Here is a 16,108-nt window from a genome sequence, read left to right on the forward strand (position 1 = left end):
TTAATTTTTATTTGAAAAGTTTTACTTTTACTGCAAATACTAACCAGTCGACTCGTCTCACGAATATAGATATGTGAACCCGTTTCATATGAGATTACTCTAGAAATATAGTACTCTATCATTTTTTTTTAATTATCTATAACCTTGTTCTTTTTTTTTATTACTTATGACCTTCTCATGTAAATAAACATATAGTCTAACACATGTGATAATGATTAAAATCCGAGTGGGGCATATAAATAAACACACAGTCTAACACATGTATAAAAACTTCATAATTGAAGATATCATACAGCATAATATTAATCAAAAAAAACTTAAAGAATTAAATTCCTCTATTCAATTCATACAATGGACCATGCATGATAACATAAGGCCCTTGCAGCCCCGAACTATCTCGTGTTATAAAGTACAAGAAACCAACGGGACTAATGACCTTTTACTTCTGAACCATGATAGCCTTTAGTTTTGTTTGCATATTAGAGGAAACAAACATCAAGAAGGGATCAAACTGGAGAGGATGAGACATCTTTTATCCCGTCATAGAGGTTTTGTTCAACATCATAGTGCATGCTGCTTGAGTTTGAATAGAAAATACATACCATATACTTAGAATCTGCAATGAATTGATACTCTGTGGGAATTATCATAATTTTTATGCTGTCAGTTTCATGATTTCCGTGGCTATAGAGATGTAAATTTTATGTTGAAATTTATACAAAGTTATGTAGAATCGGATAATTAACTGGATGTACAGAGCAGTGGGTTGAATAGATAGGCATCTTTAGATCTACTTCCTGTTCTATATGTCAATATTTAATGGGGTGATCGGAGTAGATGTGCTTGCAGAAAAGGCAAATCCATTGTCGTGAGCAAAGACCGGCAAGAGTATGGTGTCTGCATGCGTTGGTGCAGTCAAAACCATGATGGGGTGGGAAAGTTCTATGATTTTGAGAAAGTGTTGGCCTCAATTTTTTTTTTTCTTCCAATAACATGACATTGTTATTCTGCTAATTTTTTTTCAGAAATTTGTTGTCATACTATTTTGTGGCTTCATGAATAATGATGAAAATATCCCCAGCATTTTTCACCCATTTGATATACAGGAATGAGACCAAACAACATCTAACTAGACACAGTTCGACACTACGTTAAATATTCAATCAACTTCCACTAAATGAAGTGCACAGTTCACCTGAAAAATAGATGGTATTTGAATGCAAGTAGCCTCAAATACCTGACCTAAATGACAGACTATATAATGCATCATAATCAATTAAACAATCCCACCACAATCATGATAGCTTTCAAAACCCTTTGCCTGTTTGCGGGTGTTAAATAGTTGGAGTGTATTGATTTGGTTTTCTTTTTCAGGAATTAATTGAACAGTTAAGTAAAGGAGAATTGCCAAAGGATGAGTTTCAATGCATGAATAATCCCAGTCCTCCAAGTAATGTGAAAGAACGGGCTAGTGTGGCTTCACAACCAGAATCAGCTAGAACATGTCAATCTACTGCTCCACACTCTTTGAGATCAAGACGAACTGCAACATGGGCCTGACCTCGCTCATCTGATGATGGATATTCAAGGTGAATCACCTTGCATTTTCTGGTGGCTCTAACATATTGGTTTGTCTCGGAGGATAATTCTTGCTCGTTTGAATCCTCCTTACTTAGATCTGTATCATACTTTTGCACCATTCAGAAACAATTCACTCTTTTGATTTTCTTCACTAGCATGGTTTTTCAGCGGCTCAGTGTTAATGAAATGCATCTGGCGACTTCAAGAAGATGGGACATCGCATTTTTGTATTCATAATTGGTGGGGCAACTAGATTTGAGGTAAAACCTCTGTTTTTTTCTCCTTTTTTTTCTATTTCAGCATTTAGTTTTGCAGTGTAGGATTTATGCAGATGACTTTGTGACTGTTTTGTACTCAGCTGAGGGTATGCCATAAACTTACAACAAGATTAAAGAGAGAAGTAGTCCCGGGTACAACTAGTATGGATGATCCACCTCAATATATTACGGTAAACATTGCATTCCCTGCATTCCATTTCTTTTCATTAGTCCTTTTTGGCTCAAACTGTCAGCAGTAACACAAGTTTTATTTGCAACGAAAATATGCATGAGTTAAAGTTGGAAATAAGGACCTCTAGTTGTTAAAATAATTAGCTGATATGATACCGCTAGTGCAGTCGCTACCTTCCTTAAGGAATTAGAGCTTTACAAGGAAGTATTTCAACTGAACCTCTGATATTTTGGTGGTGAGAATCAAACTGTAGCTATTTTGAATTATGTCTTTTCCGTTGCTTGTTTTATGCAAGAGATAGTGGAAACAGCTTGAACGCAAAAAGATTGGCATTCATATGTTTTTTCTTGCTCATGATACCTTGAATTGAGATGACATTCCAGCATCCAACATCAGAACCATGAATTTGAAATGTCATCTGCAACTTATTTACATTTTGAAATACTTAGAATTGTAATTCTAAAATATTTTGTCTCGTGTTGTTGTACAGAAACTTAAACTCTTGTCAGAAAAGGAATTTTCTACAAATGACATTAGACTTTGAAGGGTCGTTAGACACTTGCAAGATGTAGTTTCCACGAAGAGCAGCAGGTTCGTCTCATTTTGCACTATTACCATGGCATTTCAAATCAACACTTGACCTTCGCCTATATTGACTCGAAAGTGAGGATCAAGTGCCATAGAGCTGCGAGTATTCATGTTCTATCGTTCCGTGAATTTGTTACACCTAACTTGTTCTGACAACAAATGTTTATGATGCAGTCTGTATATGAAACAACCAAATGTTGGATCCATGAGTGTGTTTGAATGTTCCTGCTCAACATGTTTTGTTAGGAGAAGTTGTAACGGGTTATTGACATTTGGAATTGAATTTGCATTTATAAACTGTTTTTCTATCCAGAACTGATGTAAATCTTACTTTTCTTTCAATTGAAAATATTATTTATCGTCTCAATATCTATCAGTTTAGAATATTTTGCGTATTTCATGTATGTAAGCAAGTGTGAACATTCATTACATGTAGAGAACTCCCTCACGCAAGACACTTTGAATGATAGGTTTGGGCTATGATATCACGTTAAAATCATGAAATTGGCTCTGATACATGATCTTGTGCTTTCAATTCACCCCAAAAGCTAGTTCAAAAGAGAAAAAATTGTCGAGTACATATATACAACTTCCAACAATTTAATTCAGTCGAACATGTAACATATTATAAACAGATGATTTGGGAATATAAATCTATTTTGAAAGTATTGAGTACACTACTGCACTAGTTAAGTAAACTAAACGTCTTCCACCCTAAACTTTGTGGTATATTATTTTTTATTACTAATAAATATGCCGATGTGGTGATTGTAGAGTTAATGCATTTATCAGTATATGTGTCTACATTTTATAGTTGAATCGGATTATAAAATTTTATCAATTATATATATCTAAATTTAATGAAAATGCGATTACAATACGATATAATATTATGTATAGAAATGAAAAAGAAAAAAAAGTCACAAACAGAAAACTTTCCGCCCACCGTGGGGCTCGAACCCACGACCACAAGGTTAAGAGCCTTGCGCTCTACCAACTGAGCTAGACGGGCAGCTGTCTCCAGGTTTTTAAACTAATATTGAAAACAATAAATCGTAACCTTCGCATGCCTATGAAAACCTTTTTATATATCGTGTGTCCTATAAGTTGCAAAGGTAGCGTTATGGACAGTTTTTCAAATTTGAGTTTTTTGTCCAAAAAACAGTGAGATATCTAAAAAAAGTACATCATTTTAATATAATAATAGCTAAAACGGTAATGTTGGTAGGGGTAAAATTTCCAACCCAAGTGCTCCAGAAAAAAAGGACTACAATAACTAGGTACACGTGACGAATACAGAGACCACAAATTGTTTCAACAGTAAAATCTACTAAACCAAACTCCAAGAACTTCTCTCCCGAACAGAACACTCCTTTATCTGTCCTATGATCCCCAAAACTTTGCGTGAATGCCAATTTTTGATCACTTTTTCTTCTTTTTCGGCTCATTCTTGCCTTTGTTTCTCCATTGTCTGACAAAATTCAAAGGTCATTGTTAGAAGAAAATTTTGGAGTTTTCATGCAATAAAATTCACCTGATACAATGTATTTATTTGCCTAACTAGTGTAATAAGATAAGATAAATCACAAAATTGCATGCATCATTCAACATATCATACTCTATATTCGGTAAAAAAAAAAAATCAAGACTAATTATTTTATTTAGAAACTCACGAGTACAAGTTCAAAAGGCAGTTTTCTGTTTTTTATGTTCGTTTATTTAGAAACTCACGAGTATAAGTTCAAAAGGCAGTTTTTTGTTTTTTATGTTCGTGTATATTTATATATTATAGTTAAGGTTCTACCAATCCCTCCACAATATTTCGGACAGTGTTTTTTCTTTTTTTACAAAAAAAATTCAAAATTAAACTATATAATAATTTTTTTTATTAAACTCGTTTATAAAGATAAGTTAGGAGCCGACTGTTATTTATCTGTAACGTCAACCAGTAATGGACGTGTTGCTTATACCTTTTGAAAAGCTTCCTTCTGCATATACCGATAGCCCTGGATTACAAGGTAACAACTTCATCAGTAAAAGGACATGTACTGAAACAAAAATTGGCATGGTGCTCAAATCACATAGGGCGAAACAATATGATAATTTTCTCACAAACCTTGTTGGTTCCATAGATATGATCACAATATGTGAATACTGATGCGAAATTGCTTTGGCTTTTCCCTCCCACATAGTGATGGTAATCATGGAAAGCTGCTCCTCCATAAAAGGGAATGTATTTTAAAGGGCTCCAAGGGAAATCATACCTGAAAGACAAGAACATGAGCATTTCACTGAGTTATTGGGTACCTAATGTCTGATCTTAGGATCGAGTGTCTGCTGATATTGCTGATAGTAAATGTGCAGTGCAGTTTTAATGAACTGATCATCCCAACAAGAAAATTATACATGGAACTTGCCATGGAATCAAAATTTATGTTCATTGTTAGTACGTTTTTTTATATTTTCATACCCACAGTGAGTCTCAATGGCTTCCATCTGCCTCAGAATCATCCAAAGCCAGAAAGTGACCATGTGTCCTGGAACAAGTAATGGACCAAGAAATGAAGCTAAGCCAAGAATGATGATTTCAGCCCAATGTGCATAAGGTGCTGCGAATCCAATTGGTGCCATGTATTCGTGGTGCACTCGGTGGATTTTGTCGTAGCCCCATTTGCAGTGAAGCGATCTGTGCAGCCAATAGTTTGCATAGTCCTCAACAACAAAGTATACCAGAATCTGCAAGAATATCTCTGTGCAGGATGGCAATGGCAAACTAGTCTTTATTCCAATCCACTGCAAGGGCATTGATGATACTCAATTCTTAGAAGAAAGTGTTAAAAGTGAAATTTTTAATGAGTTGGGACCCACGTTGAATTAAATATTCCGAAATCAGAATCCCACGTCGGATTTCTTTCTGTTTTGGCTTAAGAATTATGGTTATAAATAGAGCTCAACTCCTTCAGTTATTGTATCTCAAAATCAAAAGCTTTTTAGCTTTGATAAAAAGAGAGTGCATAGAAAAAAAGAGTGTATTTTTTTCTTGAGTGCGGGAATTCTCTTATGTGAGTTAGAGAAATTATTTTCTCGTTATACTTTGGTTTGGGAGTGTGAGAAATATTGAGTGTATTGGTGTATACACTTGTTGTAATATTTCTTCCGGTTATAAAAGTTGCAGTGCTCCGTGGACGTAGCCTATATTGGGTGAACCACGTAAATCTTTGTGTTCTTGTTGATTATTTTATTCCGCAAATTTTTCGGCACTATATTATCATCGTGGTTGGTATCGCTTCGGGGGTAATTTCCCAACAACTGGTATCAGAGCCTTGTTGTGAAAATTCTTAAGAATTCTGAGTATGTTCTGTGGTTGCAGCTTTGTCTGATCTTCCACATCAGAAAAGATTTTTTAGATTTTTTGCTAAGGCTAGAGAAGTGATGGCCGGAGATGATGGATCGGGACCGGGAATCAACAAGTTCGACGGAACAGATTTTTCGTTCTGGCGGTTACAGATAAGAGATTATTGTACAGTAAGAAGCTGCATCAACCTCTATCAGGAAAGAAACCAGAAAAGATGGAGGATGATGATTGGAAGCTCCTTGACCGACAGGTGTTAGGTGTGATACGACTGACCCTAACGAAGAATGTGACACATAACGTGGCGGAGGCAAAAACCACAGAAGAGATGATGTCCATTTTATCGGACATGTACGAGAAGCCATCAGCAAACAACAAAGTACATCTCATGAATAAGTTATTCAACTTGAAGATGGGAGAAGGTGCTTCGGTGGAAAAACAACTTTGAAAAGAATTTGAAGTGCTAGAGCTGTGGTGAAACTGGTCACTTGAAAAAGAACTGCAGATCAACGAAGAATAATGCCAATGCTGTCACTGAGGAAGTACATGATGCTCTGCTATTATCCATGGAAAGCCTAGTTGATTCTTGGGTTATGGACTCGGGAGCTTCGTTTCATACCACTGGTGATCGCGATGTATTTGATAATTACATCGCTGGCGATTACGGAAAAGTTTTCCTGGCTGATGGAAAACCCTTGGAAATTGTTGGTATGGGTGATGTACGGATGAAGATGTCAAATGGATTTGTCTGAAAAATCAACAAAGTCAGGCATGTACCAAAATTGACACGCAATCTGATCTCGGTGGGACAGCTGGATGATGAAGGCCACAATGTGACCTTCGGTGATGGTTCCTGGAAAGTGAACAAAGGAGCCATGATTGTTGCTCGAGGAAAGAAAAATGGAACACTGTAAATGACTTCCAGTTGCAGAGACACATTAGCAGCTGTGGATGCTGGAGCCAATTCAAGTCTATGGCATTATAGACTTGGACATATGAGTGAGAAGGGAATGAAGATGTTGGTGTCAAAAGGAAAGCGACCAGAATTAAAGACTGTTGAACACCAACTATGTGAAAGCTGTATCCTTGGAAAACAGAACAAGATGAGCTTTTCAAAAGGCGGTAGAGAACCAAAAGCAGCAAAGTTGGAGCTGGTTCATACTGATGTATGGGGACCATCTCCTGTGACATCCCTTGGAGGCTCGAGATACTGTCACATTCATTGACGATTCGAGTAGAAAAGTTTGGGTTTATTTTCTGAAAAATAAATCTGATGTTTACGAGACCTTTAAAAGGTGGAAAGCCATGGTGGAAAATGAGACCAACTTGAAGGTGAAGTGCTTACGGTCTGACAATGGTGGAGAATATGAAGATGATGAGTTTAAAAATTATTGTGCACAGAACGGGATCAAGATGGAGAAAACCATTCCTGGTACACCTCAACAGAATGGTGTAGCTGAAAGGATGAACATGACCTTGAATGAACGAGCAAGGAGCATGAGATTGCATTCTGGATTGCCAACATCATTCTAGGCTGATGTTGTTAACATTGCAGCATATTTGATCAACAGAGGACCTTCGATACCGCTTGACTGCAAAATACCCGAAGAGGTTTGGAGCGGCAAAGAAGTAAATCTTTCTTTCTTGAAAGTGTTTGGATGTCTATCCTATGTTCATATTGATTCAGCAAGCAGAACAAAACTTGATCCGAAATCAAAGAAGTGCTTCTTTATTGATTATGGAGATAATGAGTTTGGTTATCGTTTCTGGGATGACCAAAATCGGAAGATCATTCGGAGCAGGGATGTAATCTTTAATGAGCAGCTTCTGTACAAGGACAAGTCAGACATTGGAGCTGGAGATGAATGTTCTGAAGTCAAGAAGACTGATGAAGTGCCATTGACATATATTCCTGTGAATGAATCGAAAACCAGTAACCAGGAAGATGAAGAAGAAACTGCACAAGATGATGACCCACAAACTCCGGTGATTGAACTCAGGAGATCTTTGAGAACCATCAGACCACCTGAGAGATACTCCCCTGCACTTCACTATATTTTGCTGACAGACAAAGGTGAACCGGAGACCTATGAAGAGGCAATGCAAAATGATGATTCAACCAAGTGGGAGTTGGCCATGGAAGATGAGATGGATTCACTGTCATCCAATCAGACGTGGGAGTTGACAGAACTTTCGCAAGGCAAAAAGGCGTTACATAACAAGTGGGTGTACCGGTTAAAAGAAGAGCGTGATGGTAGCAAGGGTACAAGGCAAGACTTGTTGTAAAAGGCTTCCAACAACGGGAAGAAATTGATTACACCGAGATTTTCTCTCCGGTGGTTAAATTAACCACTATCAGGACAGTACTTGGACTAGTGGCGAAGGAAGACTTACATTTGGAGCAGTTGGATGTAAAGACTGCGTTTCTTCACGGTGACCTAGATGAAGAAATTTATATGAAGCAGCCACAGGGCTTTGAAGTACGGGAAAAAGAGAGAATGGTGTGCAAACTTCAGAAGAGCTTGTACGGTCTCAAACAAGCTCCAAGACAGTGGTACAAGAAGTTTGACGGATTTATGAGTAATAATGGTTTCCTAAGGTGTCAAGCTGATCATTGCTGTTATGTGAAAAAGTTTGACAGTTCTTATATCATACTACTGCTATATGTAGATGATATGCTGATAGCTGGAGCTTGTCTGGAAGAAATTGATAAATTGAAAAAAGATTTATCAAAGGAATTTGCCATGAAGGATTTGGGTGCTACAAAGCAAATCCTTGGAATGAGGATCTTAAGAGACTGGGTGAATGGATTCTTGAAGTTATCATAAGAAGAGTACGTGAAAAAGGTGGTTAGCAGATTTAATATGAATGAAGCTAAATCTGTTAGTACTCCTTTGGCTAGTCATTTCAAACTAACCAAAGCACAATCACCATCGACGGAGCAGGAGAAGGCTTATATGAATAAGGTTCCTTATGCTTCTGCTGTCGAAAGCCTCATGTATGCAATGGTGTGTACAAGACCAGACATAGCACATGCAGTGGGAGTTGTGAGCAGGTCTATGAGTAATCCAGGAAAGCAACACTGGGAAGCAGTTAAGTGGATTATCAGGTATTTGAAAGGTACTGCTAGTTGTTCTTTATGCTTCAGGAGGTCAAAATTGGGCTTACAGGGTTGTGTCGATGCCGATATGGGTGGTGACCTGGATGACAGGAAAAGTACTACTGGATATGTGTTCACATTAGGTGGTACAGTTGTAAGCTGGGTGTCTAAGCTGCAAAAGATTGTTGCGCTTTCGACTACTGAGGCTGAGTATGTAGCAGTTACAGAAGCTAGCAAGGAGATGATATGGTTGAGATCCTTTCTGGAAGAATTGGGTCAGAAGCTTGAAGATAGCACGTTACACTGTGACAGTCAGAGTGCTATTCATTTAGCAAAAAATCCTGTTTATCATGCTAGGACAAAGCATATACAGGTTAGGTACCATTTCATCATATCAGTGTTGGAAGATGGAATCTTGATGCTGGAGAAGATTCCTGGAAGTAAGAACCCAGCCGATATGCTCACAAAGACAGTAACCATTGACAAACTGAAGTTGTGTTCAACTTCAGTCGGACTGCAAGTATAAATGAAGATATATGAGCTGTTGCAATGATGTTGTGAAGACATGATTGAAATCAAGTATTCAAGTGGGTGAATTGTTAGGTGAAATTTTTAATGAGGTGGGGCCCACGCTGAATTAAATATTCCGAAATCAGAATCCCACATCGGATTTCTTTCTGTTTTGGCTTAAGAATTCTAGTTATAAATAGAGCTCAACTCCTTCAGTTGTTGTATCCCAAAATCAAAAGCTTTTTAGCTTTGATAAAAAGAGAGTGCATAAAAAAAAAAGTGTATTTTTTTCTTGAGTGCGAGAATTCTCTTGTGTGAGTTAGAGAAATTATTTTTTCGGTATACTCTGGTTTGGGAGTGTGAGAAATATTGAGTGTATTGGTGTATACACTTGTTGTAATATTTCTTCCGGTTATAAAAGTTGCTGTGCTCCGTGGACGTAGCCTATATTGGGTGAATCACGTAAATCTTTGTATTCTTGTTGATTATTTTATTCCGCAAATTTTTCGGCACTATATTATCATTGCGGTTGGTATCGCTTCGAGGTAATTTCCCAACAGAAAGACCGTTTATTTAAGACTGAATTTTTTTTATCATTATCGAATTATATTACAAACAGTGGATTGAGAACAAAAAGCAAAACAAAGAAGGACAAGAAGATGAGAAAACAGACCAGTGTATATCCAATCTTGAAGCACATCTGATCAAAAATTAAAATACCTCGATAACTGGGAAAGAAAAGAATTGCAAAGGCCCCACAGCCAGGACAAACGTCCTCAAAACTTTTCCGTAACAATCCAACATATCTGATAGGGAATTCTTGACCTTCGGCTGAATCTTGAACCTGTCGATTTTCTCCGAACGCACCAACTCTAAAATCACGTAAGGCAACGGCAGCAACGTGTAGAAAACGAACAAGAAAAATGTGTTGTGGCAATACAGAAAGTTATCAGATTTCTCGTGAGAGTATTTGAACCATAATGTCTCCGCAAATGTCAGGTTTCTCCCAAGAGAAATCTCTGCTTCTTGAAGGGTTTGAAATGGCAACATTCTTGTTCTTAACTACGTGTTTAATTTCTTTGTTGCGCTCTCTCTATACGTGTGTATATAGAGAGAAAAGGAGAGAAGTTGATGTATTAGCAGTTGCAGAAAGAACAAGAAGAAGGAATGGAGAGAAATGAAGAAAAATATGTTATGCATCGTTCGGTCCCGAGACTGGTGATGGAGAGAAAAAGATGGCATACATTTTTAGGCTCCTTTCATATTCTAGACTCAAATTACATGAAATTAAGAAGATAAGTATTTTATAAAATCTCTCTAAATTAATAATATTGGCATTATGAAATTTTAATAATTTATAGAAATATTAATTAATTTATACTAATTTATTATTTTAAGAGTATTTTTTAGTTTTGAATATAAATTTAACACGAAAACTCTTATGAAAAATATTAATTTTTAGGTCAAAAATATTACTTTTGTCACTTAATATGGATCAAATTGACTCATCTCGCGAATATAAATCCGTGAGACTGTCTCACATGAGACATACTCTAAATTTAATTATACAAGAAATCAATATGTTTCACCAACTTCTATATCATATTTTTTAGTGAATGAGCAAGTACAATGCAAAATAACAGAACATATATGTAAATTGATTAAAAAATTACAATAGAATGTCTTTAAAAAGTAAAATATAACTCAAATAAAAAAATAAACTGGATAAAATAATTATGAAGATTCAAAATCAAGTTAATAAATTCTAATTTACTTGAGCACAACAAGCCACTCATAACAAAATTGCATTTGCAGTATGCTGTATTTTTTTACTTGTAAACATCAAACAAAAAATTTGTAGTAAAAAGAAACAAATACTTTAAAATATACAAGATTATTTTGAAAAATATTTAAAAAGAAGAGTTTGTTTGTAAGATGAAGAATTTTTAATGAGAGTTGAGTTAGAGTGAATGACGGGTTCTTAATTGAGTGTATTGTTTGCGGGTTATTATAATCTAGGTCAAATATTATGGCAAAAAGATTATGTGAGCTTTTGATGCGATTCTTGACAAAAATATAATTCCATCATGTATTAAAAAAATTGATTACCCTAGGTTTGGACTATGTTTTTTTCAATTTTTTTATTTTAAATTATTAAATTACACAAATATTGTGATTAACATCTGATATTATATCTCACCTGATACAAAAATCCTAAGTTTGAGATGACATATCGAAACTCAATTGTAATAAAACACATCTTCTAATTAAAAAAAATGTAATTAGTGCATACCCAACTAGCTTCCTTAACATAGAAAAGAACTTTAACGATAAAATTGTGCGAAAATATCCAATTTGATATCTAATGTTTATCTCAAACCCCAATTTGATCCATGTTATCACCGTCTAGTCCTTACTCTTTCAAATCATGCTCAATTTGGTCCTTCATGCTAAAAAACTTGAAAAAATGCCCAAAATAACCTTGTTTTATAAAAATATAAAAAAAACCATAAAACTGATATCAGAGCCTTGGTTGAACATTTTCAATATATTATATTATTATTATTGTGTAACTTGTATGAGAAATAGATATTTATCAAAATTATAGATATTGATGATATCAAAATTTTACCGATTTTAGGGGGCATTAGATCTGAACATATGTTCGAGATTTCTTATTTTCAAATTTTATTCCAGTGTATATTCCTATAAATATTTCCGGATTCCTCTAAACATTTGGGAGATCTTAGAAAAATACAAAATACAGTACAAAATTATGACAAAAATTTATATTATGTACCACAACAAATTGAAAAAATCATCCAAAAACAAGAAGGAATTCTTGAAACATTTAAGGATATTAAAACAAGAATTCAAAACATATGACAACCCAGTTATAGTCAAAAGAAAATTAGAGAAATGTTATCATCATCCTTTGATACATAACCATTATTACATCAAAAAGAAGAAATCCAACGTGGTGCAAAAAATCTAACCGATGAAGAAAGATGTAACGTCCCGAAAATCGAAACGTGAACTACATGCATGCAAATTATTAAATTTCTTTGGTATTTTATTAAATTCTTTTAGAGCATAAATGCATTTTTATTTTATTAATTTGTTTTTAATTATTTTTATGCATAATTCATGCATGATAGAATTTATTTAACGATAATTTTTAAGGTTCATACATTAAAGATTTTTAAGTCTCATTTCGCTCTCGAACGAGGAACGGAGACCGGAGAATTTTGAGGAAAATTATTTTGAGTACATGATTTGTTTTTAAAGCGCCTTTTATTGTAACGACCATGGGCTATCCCGATCTTGGGCTCCCTCGGGGGCATTTTCCCATCTTGGGTTCCCACTGGGGCCTTTTCCCTCACGGGCTTTCCACATGCGTCATTACCCATAGGACTCTCCACACCAGGTTGGTGGAGTGTTACCTCCCCAAGTCTCGAACCCATGATCTCCTGGCATAAGTACATAGTTCAAAGAGACTTGGTACCAGTTGAGCTATGTACTTATGCCAGGAGATCATGGGTTCGAGACTTGGGGAGGTAACACTCCACCAACCTGGTGTGGAGAGTCCTATGAGTAATGACGCATGTGAAAAGTCCGTGAGGGAAAAGGCCCCAGTGGGAACCCAAGATGGAAAAAGGCCCCCGAGGGAGCCCAAGATCGGGATAGCCCATGGTCGTTACAAAAGAATTATCACTTTTATATATATAAAAAAATTTGTCTCATGAAATAAATAACCTAATGAAAACCATATTGACTTCCAAGTCGATGAGGAATCACACACAATGGATATATGGTCAAGAAGAAATCAAATTCTTTTGCAGCAAATATCTTATGAAAAGACTGTTTTAGAATCAATACATCTTTACGAGGTTATGATTAACCTTTATGTACTGGACTTAAAATAAAGAAGATCTCATATATTATTGGACATCGGCTATGAAAATCGAAATAGGAATACTTTATCTCAATAAAGAATGATTCATTAAACTTTTAGAAATGAGATTTATTGGATCAGTTAAAATCGCTTGGGACATGACTTTGACAGAAACTAAAAAGTTAGTTCCATCATGAAAAATCTTCGTGAGATAGTCGGAATAATGACCACCCTATTTAAGGCACAATATTTTTTCAATAGTCAAGATATATAGAAGAAAAAAATATACTCAAGCTCTATATATTCTTGAATTAGATGACATTTGTTTAGTAGATGAATACATTATGTTATTCACTAAATATAGATAGAATTCCGGAGTCAAAGAAAGCACAACACACATACGACAACGGTTTTTCACTAAAATCGTTGTCTTTTATTTTTTAACAACGGTTTTAGTGAAAAATGTTGTCGTATAGCGTTTTTTAAGCTAAAGACAATGGTTTTCTAAAAATCGTTGTCTTTTAGCGTTTTTTTGGGATCAAAGACAACGATTCTATAAACCGTTGTCTATTAGCGTGTTATTTTGGACGATCAACAATGTTTTTAGAAAACCGTTGTCCATTAGCTTGTTTTTTGGACAAACAACAATGGTTCTTTTAAATTGTTGCTATATTTAGTGACGGTCGCAATTCTTAATAAAACCGCCGCTAAAAATTTTTAAATTAGCGACGGTTTAATAATAATCGTCGTTAATCGCGACAGTTTTTGCTTAACTGACGCTAATCACTATGGATTAATAAACAAGCGTCGCTAATATCGACGGTGTTTAATTATTAGCGACGGTTAGTCAAACACCGTCGTTATTACACCAAAAACCATCGCAAATTGTCAAAGCTATAGTATGACTTTGAGGCTCTTATCTCGATCTATACCACATCACCAAGTTTTTTGGAAATATTTTTACTACCAAGATGGATCCAGGAAGTTGTAAATGAAACATCGGCAAAGTAATGACTATTTGTTCAGTTGAGACATTCTATAGATCTACTTTTTCAATGCAGCACCAAAATCGGATGGGAAAGGCTCACATAAGACTTTATATTTTATCAAAGCTCAAGAGGCTAGAGATCAATGCCCAGAAATCTATCAAAAGTTCTCTTACAGATGAAACACCATTTGTTGCCAAACTAAGTGAAGATGACATATCCACCAAAATAACATGAGGATTATGAGTTTGTCTCGTTGATATGGACAAAGTCAAGTTTTCATTTAAATTTTATCAAAATTCAGTTAACGGGTCTTTCTTGTTAAATACAATGAAAAAAATAAAAATGTGATAATTGACTCAACCACCACAAAAGACAATACCACTAACTATTGGAAGACATGACCACCCACTACAGGATGTTGTTAGCCAATAATGCAAAAAGTTATCTACAAGTCTGAAGTCCGAATTTTAAATCTGAAAGAGGCTTCTATAAATATCAAGGAAAAGGAAGTTGAGAGCGTCGATCATCGTCTTCAATTTTCTTTCAAATAAAAATTGTAATATTTTATTTTAGTTTATATATTGTATTTTCAGCTATAATTAGTAACTAAACAAGTTATCTCCTCTTTTATACACAAGGTTACTAATGTAATGATATTTAATATATTTGAATAAAATCATCATATTTTTGCCCTCATGTTATGCTTATTTCACATTAAATTTATTATTTTATGTCTTAAACTAGGAAACAAAACAATATTGTGCAAGGTATTGTTGAAGGAATATATGATAGAAATTATCGATTGCGACTGTGTGGTTAAGCTGTGAGAAATTGTCTGTAAAATATGACAAACACGATCTGACGATATTTTGATCAAAAAGTATGATGTTTAATTAATTTTACGGAAACATGATGAGTTGAAAAAGATAAATAAAAAACAAAACCAGGGACAAAATGGGAATTTGAACTAAATTGGGTAAAAATCTAAAAAACAATATTTAGTTCAATAGGAACTAAATAAAAATTTTATAACAAGCCAAAACATGATTAAATAAGGATTTTCCCATAAAATTGTTATAGACACTATTGGCCTTGTGATGGAGACATAAGGTGTCACTCTAAATGGATGTTTGGGTTCCCTTCCATCAAAAGTCGGGTCCACGATCAGTGGCCAATAAACTTTTTTCTATTTTTCCAAAAAAAATCAAGCTTTGTATGTCATAAAAATATTTTTTACAAAAAATTATAAAATGTTTTAAAAGTTTTTTTAAAAATAAATAGCTTAGAACATCAGAAAATACATCTCAATTGTATAAAAAAATCCTTTTAATTCTCGTTTAACTGACGTTTTTATATTCTAAAACATCAGAAAATACATCTCAATTGTTCTTTCGAAAATATACTTGAAAAACACTTTTTAAAAATATTTTTCAAAAAGATTTTACAAAAATCTTATCCAAACACATACTTTAAAATTTTCAATTATAATACAATAAAAATGTTTTTAAAGTATTTGTTCAAACGAACCTAAGTGACCTAGCGAAAGCCAAATGAAACGAATTTTCAAGTTCTTGGCGCAAATAAAATCAACAAACCAAATGTTTTCAGGAGAACAGACAAGTCAAGATCCTGTTGCGCAGGAC

General features: G+C 34.8%; 1 protein-coding gene, 1 long non-coding RNA gene and 1 other non-coding gene across 4 annotated transcripts; 1 reads left to right on the top strand and 2 right to left on the bottom strand.

Moving 5' to 3' along the window:
• The first annotated feature begins 535 nt into the window (after positions 1 to 535).
• On the top strand, positions 536 to 2,876 carry LOC142519100 (uncharacterized). Of its 2 annotated transcripts, XR_012813705.1 has the most exons (4): positions 536 to 1,589; positions 1,737 to 1,841; positions 1,940 to 2,029; positions 2,522 to 2,876. It is a non-coding gene; the product is annotated as an uncharacterized LOC142519100 (long non-coding RNA). The 2 variants fall into 2 exon arrangements; XR_012813704.1 differs by having other exon boundaries at positions 536 to 1,841.
• Positions 2,877 to 3,558: 682 nt separating this feature from the next.
• On the bottom strand, positions 3,559 to 3,631 carry TRNAK-CUU (transfer RNA lysine (anticodon CUU)). Its single transcript has one exon. It is a non-coding gene; the product is annotated as a tRNA-Lys (tRNA).
• A 169-nt stretch (positions 3,632 to 3,800) lies between these two features.
• Positions 3,801 to 10,742, bottom strand: LOC142518593 (methylsterol monooxygenase 1-1-like). Its single transcript, XM_075621384.1, has 5 exons — positions 10,302 to 10,742; positions 5,090 to 5,412; positions 4,736 to 4,883; positions 4,590 to 4,625; positions 3,801 to 4,090 (listed from the first exon to the last, which is right to left on the bottom strand). Exons 1-5 carry the CDS (start codon positions 10,629 to 10,631, stop codon positions 4,064 to 4,066), a joined length of 864 nt encoding a protein of 287 aa, XP_075477499.1. The 5' UTR covers positions 10,632 to 10,742; the 3' UTR covers positions 3,801 to 4,063.
• Between the last annotated feature and the right edge of the window lie 5,366 nt (positions 10,743 to 16,108).

Source organism: Primulina tabacum, chromosome 11 (genome assembly GCF_025594145.1).
Source record: "Primulina tabacum isolate GXHZ01 chromosome 11, ASM2559414v2, whole genome shotgun sequence".
Classification (NCBI taxonomy): Eukaryota; Viridiplantae; Streptophyta; class Magnoliopsida; order Lamiales; family Gesneriaceae; genus Primulina; species Primulina tabacum.

Excerpts from the sequence above, each read along its gene's own strand:
- LOC142518593 (XM_075621384.1), bottom strand. The coding sequence starts at position 10,631 with ATGTTGCCATTTCAAACCCTTCAAGAAGCAGAGATTTCTCTTGGGAGA. Across the intron at positions 5,413-10,301 it reads TTTCTTTCCCAGTTATCGAG|TGGATTGGAATAAAGACTAG; the intron begins GTATTTTAATTT and ends ATGCCCTTGCAG. Across the intron at positions 4,884-5,089 it reads GCCATTGAGACTCACTGTGG|GTATGATTTCCCTTGGAGCC; the intron begins GTATGAAAATAT and ends CTTGTCTTTCAG.